Below are 11,906 nucleotides of genomic sequence, written 5' to 3'. Positions count from 1 at the left end.
ATGGGCTTCTCCAAACAGCTCGTGCTGAAAAGCGACGCAGTGCCAAACGCTGCTCCTCCTGCATGGACTCCACCACCGCAGCGGCGTCTTGAGGTGAGTGATCATATATATTTGAATCACAATTTATGGTTAGGCTAAAGTTAATCCTCTGGGGTAGACAAACGCACCGGCGCATTTGCTGGATTTTTTCACATAGCGGCAAAATATGAATGTGCCTACAGAGCGCGCGCTATTGACATCAACTCGATAAAACTCATCAGATTCATGTACATGTCGTCTTGCGACCGTGTGAGGAATAATAATAACATAATAGTAATACTCCTGGAGAAAATTACCACTCCATTCACTCTCCATTTTAGAGTCTGACAGCAGCTGTCAATTAATCTGTCACTACGGGTCTCAGGTGCACGCCCCCCCCGCTCAGCCCAGCCCTCGTTTCGTCCCTCTATCCCCGCTGGTGTCTGCCCACTTTTCCAGCATTTTTCAAATATTGCTAGTGGGTGGAGTCAGACTCTGAGCAGGGGTTTAGTTACCCTTTAAAGACTCTAGATGGTTAGGTTTATAGATGTTCATAAATCATTCTTACATTCTGAACAAACGTAAGATAACCATGATCAAAAGTACAGGCACATCATGACACAGGATGAGAGGGTGACATTTTATGAAATCTAGGAGGAGAGGGTGACATTTTAAATTAGGGATTAGGTGTAATAGCACAAGCAGCATTCTGTAAGTATTCTGCCATTTTCTTTATTTATTGACTCTACAATTTAACTGCAATTTAAGTTATTTATATATTATGTAAATATTAATATAATTTGCCTTAAAAAAGATATATATATATATATATATATATATGTATATGTGAATGGTTGCCAGAACTTTAAAGCTCCAAAAGCACAACAAATCCAGTATAAAAGTAATCCATAAAACTCCATCAGTCAAATCTATGTTTTTAGAAGCAACATGATAGGTGTGGGTGAGAAAAAGACCAATATATAAGTCTCTTTTTACTCTAAATCTCCTCTCTCTCTATCAGATGTGAAAGTGAAACTAAACAGGCATCACATATGACTTTGAGGTGTGAAAGTGGAGATTTAGAGTTAAAAAAAAAAGGGCTTTGAATGTGGATCTGTTTCTTAGCTACACCAATTCTGTCGCTTCCGAAGACACAAATTTAACCACTGGAGTCTTATGGATTATTTTTATGCTGTCTTTGTGATTTTTTTGAGTATATATCAGCTTGTAGGTACAAATACACTTGCACTGAATGTACCTACAAGCTTATATAGTCTTCTAATTTGTTTTTGCTTGTGTTCAGCAGAAAGAATACACATCTGGGATGTCATGAGTGTGAGTAAAAAATTTTCATTTTCATTTTTGGGTGAACTATCCCTTTAGTATATTTTGAGTATTAAAGCATAGTTCTGAAACAAAAAGTTGTCAACATCATAAATTATTATTCATTTTTTTGCCATTAAGAGGGGCACCACATTGGATCTCACCTAGGGCACCAAGGCAGAACCACCACTGATCAGAACTGGACTGACCCTTGGCTGAGTGGATATGCGGCTGATTGATATACTTTGAGGAATGATAAGAAAATGTTATGCAGACGGAAACATTCAAATAACGCAGCCTATCTATAGCTGTCGACCTGAAACAACTCATGAGACAGAGCCAGGACATTTGCTTTCATTCAGATGGTGTGCGACTGGGGTGAATTTTTTTATGTTTTTGCCCTTGCAGTTTCAAAGTACTTTTTTTTTTGTTTTTCACATAATGTCACACCTAGCCATTAGTTTTCCTCATCATATACCAGAAAGGCAAGGAATGGGATCTTTCTGAATCTATTGACAACAGTGATGTATGAATATGGATTCGTCGTCACCAATATGACTGCATCTGGTCTCTGTCTGACTCAATATTGCTATAGATAATATACAAAGGGGCCAGTGATGTTTTCTCAGCCTGGGTGAATGACAGGGATCCAATTTAATATATTGTAAAGATTGTTTTAAAAAAAAAGGGTTCTTGGGAGATATGCGGGTTTGTTGGAAAAATTTAACCCCCACTTCACCAGTGGTTCCCAACCTAGGTGATGCCGAATGTCATATGCTTTGAGGTGGTTAATGATACATAAAATGTGCTAAAGTAGTAAGACAGCCAGCATGTCAGCGTCCTCTGCTAGCTCAACAAATGTAAGCAAAATCTCAAAATAAACATTAAAAAAATTTCAAAAATCAACTGTGGCAAACCAAAGCATCTTTGATGAACTGCATGGGGATAAAGTGTTCCAAGTGCTTATAAACTCAGCAAAAAAAAAAAAAAAAAAGTAAAAGAAATGTCCTCTCAATTTCATCTGCTTTAATTTTCAGCAAACTTAACATGTGTAAATATTTGTATGAACTTAAAAAGATTCAATAGTGAAGACTATGTAGATGTGTAACTAATCAGTATCTGGTGTGGCCTGATTAAGTTCTGCAGTGAATCTCCTCTTGGACTGCACCAGATTTGCCAGTACTTGCTGTGAGATGTTTCTCCACTCTTCCACCAAGGCACTTTCTCTCGGACATTTCTGGGGGGAATGGCCCTAGCCCTCACCCTCTGATCCAACATGTCCCAGACATGCTCAATGATTGAGATCTGGGCTCTTCGCTGGCCATGGCAGAACACTGACATTCCTGTCTTGCAGGAAATCATGCACACAACGAGCAGTATGGCTGGTGGCATTGTCATGCTGGAGCAGGCCCGCCGACAGGGGGGGACAAACGGGTCTGTTGTTTGGGGGTAGGGGGTACCCCCTAGGGTAGGGGGGGGGCCCAGAACTGGGCCCTCATTCAGTTATGGAATAATTGTTAAAAAATAAATAAAATAGGCATATTTGTGGAAAAAATATCTAATATTTGAGTTACATAAAAGCTTTTTATTTGTTTTCTTCCTAATTGTCCTTGAAATAGTGGTCAAGGACCCCCGCCCACCCCCAAAACAAAAATGGTTTGGCCACTGATCAAAATTTGATGTTGTCATTTGATTTGAAGTTCAGTAGGCTAACGTTACGATCAAAATGTCCGGTCAGCACAAGTCTGGTGCTCAGAAAAGAAAAGAAAAGAGAAGAAGGGAAGAAGAAAATAGAGGCCTTCGAGATGTCCTAAACAAATATTTTAAAAAGGTGGTGACGGAGAAGCTGGAACTAACGTTAGTAAAGTCAACGTAGAGCAAGGTAAGAAACAGCGCAGCCAACGTTTATGAGTGTTGTCAAAGACCCGGTATTTCGGTACGAAGTCGGTACTAATTTTGTTTTAAACGTCACGCCACGGTACCAGGTTTTCTCAAACCCGGTACTTGATGCGCGTGCATGCCCGAAGCGCGTGCAGTTGCGTCCTCTTCATAAAAGTGCTGAGACATTGCGACCGGCGGTGCTGCTGATGTGGTGGCTGTAAATCCACTTGTTGATAAGAAAGGAGGAAAGAGACACATATGGAAATATTTTGGATATTAGCTCATAATAGCGACGCGGCGCGCTCGTTTTTACAGGCGCGCAAGTTCATTGTTGCATAGCAACGACAGACGCCACGGGAGAGCACGCGCTTGTGGAAAGGAGAAAGCGGTGCGAACTGCGCTCTCCATGATGACGAGGAAGTATTAGCAAAGAATTCATTGATTTCTAGCCCTTGCATTAGCTTTACTACTAGATATATTTATGGAGATGAGAAATAAAAAGCCGGCTGAAATGCGTCACTGTTGGCATCGGTGAACAGATAATGGGCCAGATCCGAGTCTATTTTTGCTGCGCTGCTCATGCTTAATTAAAAGTGAAAGCACACTTTTGATGGACAAAAAATAAATATGATTTCACACAAAAAGTGCCCAAAATGCACAGATTTTGCATGTCTAGTATGTTTTAACAAGAACTGCAGTAGGCTATGTCAGAAAAAAAAATGAAAACATTTATAGAAAATGTACCCATTTAAACGTGTTTTTATTATTCAGTTTGGGTAAAAGTATATGGTGTTTTATAAAAAAAAAAAAAAAAAAAATGGAAGTCTGCTGTAAAGTGGTTAGAACAACAGAATCGGCTAAAATCAGAATTGGCCTAGAAAATTGTAATTGGTGCATCTCTAGTATAAGAGCCTGACACAATTATTTCTTCCGAAGAGCAGAGGAGGGGAACAGGAGAGGAAGAGCAGAGGAGGGGAGAAGAACAAGAGAGGAAGAGGAGAGGAAGGGAACAGGAGAGGAAGAGCAGAGGAGGAGAACAGGAGAGGAAGAGCAGAGGAGAGGAACAGGAGAGGAAGAGCAGAGGAGGGGAACAGGAGAGGAAGAGCAGAGGAGGGGAAGAGCAGAGGAGGGGAACAGGAGAGGAAGAGCAGAGGAGGGGAAGAGCAGAGGAGGGGAACAGGAGAGGAAGAGCAGAGGAGGGGAACAGGAGAGGAAGAACAGAGGAGGGGAACAGGAGAGGAAGAGCGGAGGAGGGGAACAGGAGAGGAAGAGCAAGGGAAAAGGAGAGATCTGGGCATGGGGGGGCCCATCTAAGATTATTTTGTCCCGGGCCCAGGCAAGACTGTCAGCTGGCCTGTGCTGGAGGGTCATGTCAGAATGAGGCTGCAGGAAGGGTACCACGTGAGGGAGGAGGATGTCTTCCCTTTAACGCACAGCGTTGAGATTGCCTTCAATGACACCAAGCTCAGTCCGATGATTATGTGACACATCGCCCCAGACCATGACGGACCATCCACCTCCAAATCGATCCCACTCCAGAGTTCAGGCCTTGGTACAGGACTCATTCCTTCAACGAAAAAAGCGAATCTGACCATCACCCCTGGTGAGACAAAACTGTGACTCGTCAGTGAAGAGCACTTTTCGCAGTGCTGTCTGGTCCAGCGAAGATGGGTTTGTACCCATAGGCAAGATTGTTGCCGGTGATGTCTGGCAAGGACCTGCCTTACAACAGGCCTACAAGCCCTCAGTCCAGCCTCTCTCAGCATGTTGTGGACAGTCTGAACACTGATGGAGGGATTGTGCGTTCCTGGTGTAACTCGGGCAGTTGTTGTTGCCGCCATCCTGCACCTGTCCCGCAGGTGTGATATTAGGATGTACAGATCCTGTGCAGGTGTTATTACATGTGGTCTGCCACTGCGAGGACGATCAGCTGTCCTTCCTGTCTCCCTGTAGTGCTGTCTTAGGCGTCTCACAGTACGGACATGGCAGTGTATTGCCCTGGCCACATCTGCAGTCCTCATGCCTTCATGCAGCATGCCTAAGGCACGTTCTGTCTATCTATCTGTCTATCTGTCTATCTATCTATCTGTCTGTCTGTCTGTCTGTCTGTCTGCCTGCCTGTCTTCCTGCCTGCCTGCCTGCAGACTTCCTTATAAATAAGAATGGGGTATTCAGGGTAAAAAGGTTGGGAACCACAATCTTTCCTTCAGGAAAATTGCAGTCAGCCTGTAGACACTTGCTCAAAATTAGGACAACATCCAAAATAACTTTTTTCTTATCATACAAATGGCAAAATGATAATAGAATAACACACACTCACACACAAAACGTAAATGATATTTGAAATTTTGTAACATTAACAAATTACTTTATTGATTGCTGGGATTAAATACAAAGTTTTAAGTTGTTTCACTGGGACTCCCTTCCAATACTGTTATGAGAACCTTCTGGGTGTTATATTAGCCTTTTTCATTTCTGTACTTTTTTAAAAGTACAGAGTACATTACTCCCGAATTACAACAAACTACAATACCCACAGTAACTGAGAGGTTACGCTCTGGAATTTGATTGGTTTAAGTGTTTTTCACGCCCTACTACTTAGTGCTGATTGGCCTTTATCTTGAATTTACGGCCACACACGATATTTCATTGGTCAATCTGAGGAAAAAGAGGGCGTGAGCACGACGGACAGTGGAGAGCCGTGGTGCTGCGTGAGGGGCGAGCAGCGTGTTTCCGGTAAGAGCAACACAACAGTACCACTAAAAACCTTCCGTAAGAAAATTAAACAGACTTTTAAATGTCATTAAGTCTCATGTGATTCTACATCGAGTTTATAACTGCGTATATTGGCAGGGAGTAATCAACGAGCGACGGGGAACACACGCGGCAATGGAATCCGAGTTTCGGGAAATCGACGAGCTCGGGAACTGGACCGCCGTTTACCAGGTAAAGCTGTGGATTTCAGTCCGGTGGTAAATTGGTTATCCTGGATCAGATAGGTACTTTTATATGTGTTTGTAATAGAGGCTGTTTTAACAGAAGGCGATACCCGTGACGAGCGCTTTGCCATCCTCATGTTAAGCAGCAGGCCAGCTCAGGTACCAGCAGAACTTCCCGAAACACACCGGAGAAATAGACATTCACATAGACCTGTTGGTATAACAGGGTTTAAACTGAAACACCAGAAGTCAACGACCACCCGTGTCCTGTTAATGGTCATAGAAAGCGGCAAGCGCGAGTGTCCTTTGTATTGATTGGACCGGAGATTAGATTTAGTGAGATGCTTCGATCCTGTCCTGCACTCATGCCAACTTGTCAAGGGTTGATTAGATGGGGGAAACGGGTTTGATAGTATAGCTCTGCATTTTCATAATGATTAAAAAAGCAAGTTTATTTTCAGAGTTTACAACGAAATTTTCTCAGTTTGATTTTCTCCCAAAACACCAAATAGCACACACACACACAAACAGCTTTGGTAAAGGTGATGAAAGGTGTCCAGTAAGTGAAAGGATAGGATTTTTGGTAACATTTTCTGTTGCATGTGCTAAAGGCCGCCATAAATCACATTGTTTTTCTAACGTGGGAGGAATATATTTGTTATGAAAAATGTTCAAAGTGGGCTCACATTGACTGATCTAATCAGAATGGAGATTGTTTTTATTTTATAGAAAAATATATTCTATAGATATATTATTTAAAAGACAAATGTGTTTTAGATTAACTGGAAATAGTGCACTTTTTTCAAAAGTAGTTATTTTGAATAACCATTGGAGTGGTGGTGGCGTAGTGGCTAAAGCACAGGGCTGTTAATCAGAAGGTCGTTGGTTCGAACCCCATGGCCACCACCATTGTGCCCTTGAGCAATGCACTTAACTCCAGTTTGTTCCGGGGGGATTGTCCCTGTATTAATTGCACTGTAAGTCGCTTTGGATAAAAGCGTCTGCCAAATGCATAAATGTAAATGTGAATAAGCATTATCTTAATTTGTTACTTTTGCTGTATCAAAGCTATTTGCATAATTATATTTGCCCTATAACTGTTGCCCCTATATCTACATGATATCGCTGCAAACCCCCTGGGGGCCTTGTATCCCAAGTGTGGGTAAAAGGAATTTTGGAAACTTTTTTTTGGAAACCGCCTCTGAATTTGGAAACTTTTTTTTTTTGACAGTTGCTCCATCATTATTAAATAAAAATAAATATTTTTTTCTGATCTTGATACATTTTGTGACCAGAATTAAGCATTTTCTTATGTGTGCCTTTAGTCCAATTGTATCCTATCATTTGCCAACTTCTGCCCAATCTCTTAAAATAAATGTCCTGCGTAAGGAACCGTTTATACCTAACCTATCCCTAGTACGTTTTTGTTTGTGTCTCCGCCTGCACTGTTTTCAGTTGTTTTTCTATGTCTTGCGCCGGAATGCTGCGGTATTATGCACCTTGTCAAGTTAAAAACAACTTCAACTGTTAAAAACGTGTCTCGAGACACCTGCGTTCTCTCAAATTCTTTGCGTTGTGTTTTTTTCTCCCGGTCTGAACAGCCCCCATAGAGATTAATTTAATTCCTCATTTGTAAACAGAGAGCTGCATACAGATGAAGGGAATGAGTTAATCTTTTCAAAGAGAAAGCCTGTTAGATTGTTTCCCCTAGGATTTTTTTCAGTAGTGGTGCTGGTTTGGCCTGTCCACTAACCCACAACGCCGGACCCGTATTTACACACATAAGTGGAGAAATAGCTTAAAACAACCTTAGAATCATTATAGATCGGATATTCATGTTCGCCTTGTCATGTGTGTGATTACTGAGGGCTTTTTGATCTCACAGGGATTACAATTCTTACCTCTAGTTTTATGCAGATAGAATGATCTTTTTAAGTGTATTGCTTAATTCTGGTCCTCTGCTTCGGTCACTTATTTCTCAGCAATAAATGACTCGCATTTATGTTGTTGTTCTTGGCAGATACCTTTAACAAAGACTTTAATGGTAGCTGTAGGGCAGTTCACCCAAAAATGACATTTCTGTCATTACTCACCCCTGTTGTGTTCACTATCTTATAATAATAATGAGATGGACAGTCATGCAGTGCTCAACTACTCCTTTACTCTGGAAATAGTGCCTTATGTGTTACATCCAAATAGGTTCCTCTAGCAATAATAGCATTACACTTAATAATGCCCTTTTAAGTAAGAACTCTTTTAAATGAAAATGTATCCTGTTATATATAACCCACTAATTGGAATTACAACATTACAGGACTTTCAACCTTATTTTCCCTTGGGTGCAACGACCATGCCATCACACCATGGGGTTGGTTGAGGAATCTTTGAAATCACCCCCATTTCCTCCATGCATTTCAGCTCCGCCCGCACCTTGTCCCTCGTTGGCAGGGGCTCCTGGCGTGGGGATGACCGTGCATACAGGCCAGTGCCTGGCTCTAACACAATTTTGTATGGCTCCTTTAATTTCCCCAAGCCAGAAAAAACTGAAGGGTACTTGGCTACAACCTCCTTCTGTTGAATTTGTACTGTGTGGAGATGCTGAATTAATGTGAGGGCTTCAATTGTTGGAAGACTTAATAGGGGCTTAGACTGTCCACAACTACATAAATGTTTTGTTCTTAATGCTTAACTAACATTTAAATCGTCCCTTTAACTTCCAGTCTGTGATTTCTTGGCAAACAGCACTTTGCTTGAAGGCTGCAGAACCCTATATTTCTTTGTGGAGAAGCTGCAGCTTGGAATTGCTATAACAGGAGCCCATGTGTCCAATTTTAAAACAGTCTTTTCGCCATTCATCCCAATGAGTTCGTTCCACCCATCAGTTCCCTGTGGATGCACTTCTCCAAGGAAAGCAAAATCTCCCTCCTATCTCTCTCTATCTGCCCCTTTATGATGTTATTAACACCCCTAGCTGACATGCATATTTTTGCTAAATGTCCCTTACGATGATGACTTCTGCAGTCAGCCTCACAAGCTGGGCTGTCTTTCCAGTGGTGTTTTTAAGTTCCTGCATCTTCCACATCCAATTAAATGTTTCTGTTTTATTTTTTAAATGGCTTCTGTGATCTTTTGCCCATTTTGTGTATTGTCTCAACGTGTCCTGTTGACTGCTCCACGTATTGTTGGCTGTTGCTTTTTTCACTGCCCTGCACTCTCTTACTTACATTATTGGTTTTTCTATCATCAAGTCAGCGTCTAACTGTAAGCTTTCTGACAGTTAAGCATCGCGTATGCCGAGCACTATTCGGTCCCTTATTAAATCTTCTTTTAGGGCTCCGAAAACACATTGTTCGGCAAGTGTGAATGAACAGCCGTAATGAACGACTCTACACTCTCCCCGGTTCTTGATTTCGCTTATTGAATCGGGCTCTTTCAAATATGATATTCCACTTGCTAACACATTGCTTATTAAAAGCTTCCTTTACTGCAGCTTATGATTTCTTTTGCACATCAGTTTGATGTAACACGTACAAAATATCTTCGCTGTCATCTCCTGCAGCATACATTAGTATTCACCTGGTATTCTTGCTTATCCAATCCTGATTCGATTCTTTAAAGCTCAAAACGTTTCATCCATCTTGGCCATTCGCTGGCATTTGGGAAATCGAAGTTGCCTGGCAGAGCTAGCTGCGAGGCTAACAGTGGCGGGGCTGGCTTTTCTCTTTCCATTTTCCTCGTACTTTGAGGTTATCCCCTTTTTAATTATTGATCTTTCAGGTTCAATTCGTCGTGACTACACCATTGCTTCTGAAACCATATTTTGTTCACCATCTTATAATAATGAGATAGACAGACAGTCATGCAGTAATCAACTACTCCTTTACTCTGGAAATAGTGCCTTATGTGTACATCCAAATAGGTCCCTCCAACAACAATAGCATTACACTTAATAATGCATGTGACAGGGCGGAGGGTGGGGCCGGGTCGTGATTATACACACCTGGTCCCTTATCAGGCTAAATAAGCCTCCGAGAGAGATAAAAGCCGACTGCGGATGGTGGTGCGACAGAGAGAGCTAGTTTACAGTCAGCTGACTGTCATGTGTGTTTGTGTCTTGGTTTATTTCTTCATTAAACTATTATTTATAATGTCAAGCCAGATCTCGCTGCCTCCTCTCGATTGAACCTCTTTACAATGCCCTTTTCAGAACAACCCCCAAGCATGTATGATTTTCTCTCTTCTGTGGAACACAAAAGGATATGTTAGGCAGAATGTTACTTCCAGTTACCATGCACAGTCACAGATTTTTTTAATTTTTCATAAATTTTCCCTAACTTCTCCTTTTGAGTTCCACAGTAGAAAGAAAATCATAAACGTTTGCACGTGATGACAGTTACTTTCACTTTAAGAGTACAAGTTAATACTCACCAGTTACATTAAAATGGGCATTTCATGTTGACAAAATGCATTGAAAATGTTGATGAAATCCTGAGAGAGAACCTTGCTTGAATTATATGTATATTAAAGATATATAAGGATGCATTTGCATATGTATATTATGAATTTTATTTTATTTATATTACTAAATTATTATTATTTATGCATATTTTACATTCTAATTAAAATTGACAGATTCACAGGGTTGAGAAATGCCTGTACAGGTCAGATGGATGTCCAGATAAATGGAAATGACAGATGTAACAGGTGTTTAATTGTTGCTCTTCTCTCTGCAGTAGGTTCTCTTCACCCAGTGTAGTTCTGGTAGCCGTTTATACAAAGCATTTTTGCTTTGTCTGCCTTTCTTGTCAAAGGTTCTGTAATATGACATGAGGGAGCGATATGAAAACGGTATGAATGGCAGGAAAACTAGATTGCAATGTTGACCGCTATGCTTTGTTGATTATACACCGATCAGCCACATCATTAAAACCACCTGCCTAATATTGTGTAGGTCCCCCTCGTGCTGCCAAAACAGTGCCAACCCGCATCTCAGATTATAGTGATTTTACTAACATGTTTTATTTTTTTATGTGCGCCCAGGGTGTTAAATAGTGCCCTCCTTCATTCTACAGTGTCAGTAATTGATGCTTGGCATCACACATTACATACTGGTGGTGCTGCTCTTCTGGCATCACAACTGTGTGTTTGATTTGCATAGACACTCTCAGCCACACAGTTGAACCAAGCAAATCATTTGCCTGTATTTTTCACTTTAGTAGCAAAGGGGGATTTAGCATTTTCATCTCATTGACTTTTGTTTACTGCAGGAGATCAGGCAGCAGTCCAGCGACCTACCATGTAAGCTGGCCAAACTTCCAGAAAACAGAAGTCGTAATCGCTACAGAGACGTCAGCCCATGTAAGTGTGCCACTTCCCTTGTTCTTCAGAGTCAGTGACACCTAATGTAAAGGGCCTGTTATCAGCGAGCTGAATCGGGCTCTTTCAAATATGATATTCCACTTGCTAATACATTGCTTATTTAAAGCTTCCTTTACTGGAGCTTATGATTTCTTTTGCGCATCAGTTTGATGTAACACGTACAAAATATCTTCGCTGTCATCTCCTGCAGCATACATTAGTATTCACCTGGTATTCTTGCTTATCCAATCCTGATGCGATTCTGTAAACCCCCCACAACAACCCAAAAAGGACCTCAGCTTAAGGAACAATACATAAGCCTATTGAGTGTTTGTGTAATTTGTTTCAGTTGAGCATTTTCATTATGAAGATGTTTTTGTCTGTGGT

At 41.2% G+C, this 11,906-nt stretch overlaps 1 protein-coding gene across 4 annotated transcripts in view; it reads left to right on the top strand.

The window, feature by feature from the left end:
• The first annotated feature begins 5,888 nt into the window (after positions 1-5,888).
• Positions 5,889-11,906, top strand: part of LOC127631013 (tyrosine-protein phosphatase non-receptor type 1-like) — a 32,276-nt gene continuing 26,258 nt past the window's right edge. For 2 of the 4 annotated variants that reach the window (XM_052108951.1, XM_052108949.1), the window contains exons 1-3: positions 5,889-5,958; positions 6,076-6,168; positions 11,429-11,519. In XM_052108951.1, coding sequence (XP_051964911.1) covers positions 6,112-6,168; positions 11,429-11,519 — 148 coding nt within the window. In that variant the 5' untranslated portion in view covers positions 5,889-5,958; positions 6,076-6,111. Of the gene's footprint in view, positions 5,995-6,075; positions 6,169-6,259; positions 6,321-11,428; positions 11,520-11,906 lie in introns of those variants that run through there. The other 2 variants (XM_052108950.1, XM_052108952.1) reach the window with 2 other exon arrangements.

Source organism: Xyrauchen texanus, chromosome 37 (assembly GCF_025860055.1).
Source record: "Xyrauchen texanus isolate HMW12.3.18 chromosome 37, RBS_HiC_50CHRs, whole genome shotgun sequence".
NCBI lineage: Eukaryota > Metazoa > Chordata > Actinopteri > Cypriniformes > Catostomidae > Xyrauchen > Xyrauchen texanus.
This window is presented reverse-complemented; position numbering and strand designations above follow the sequence as displayed.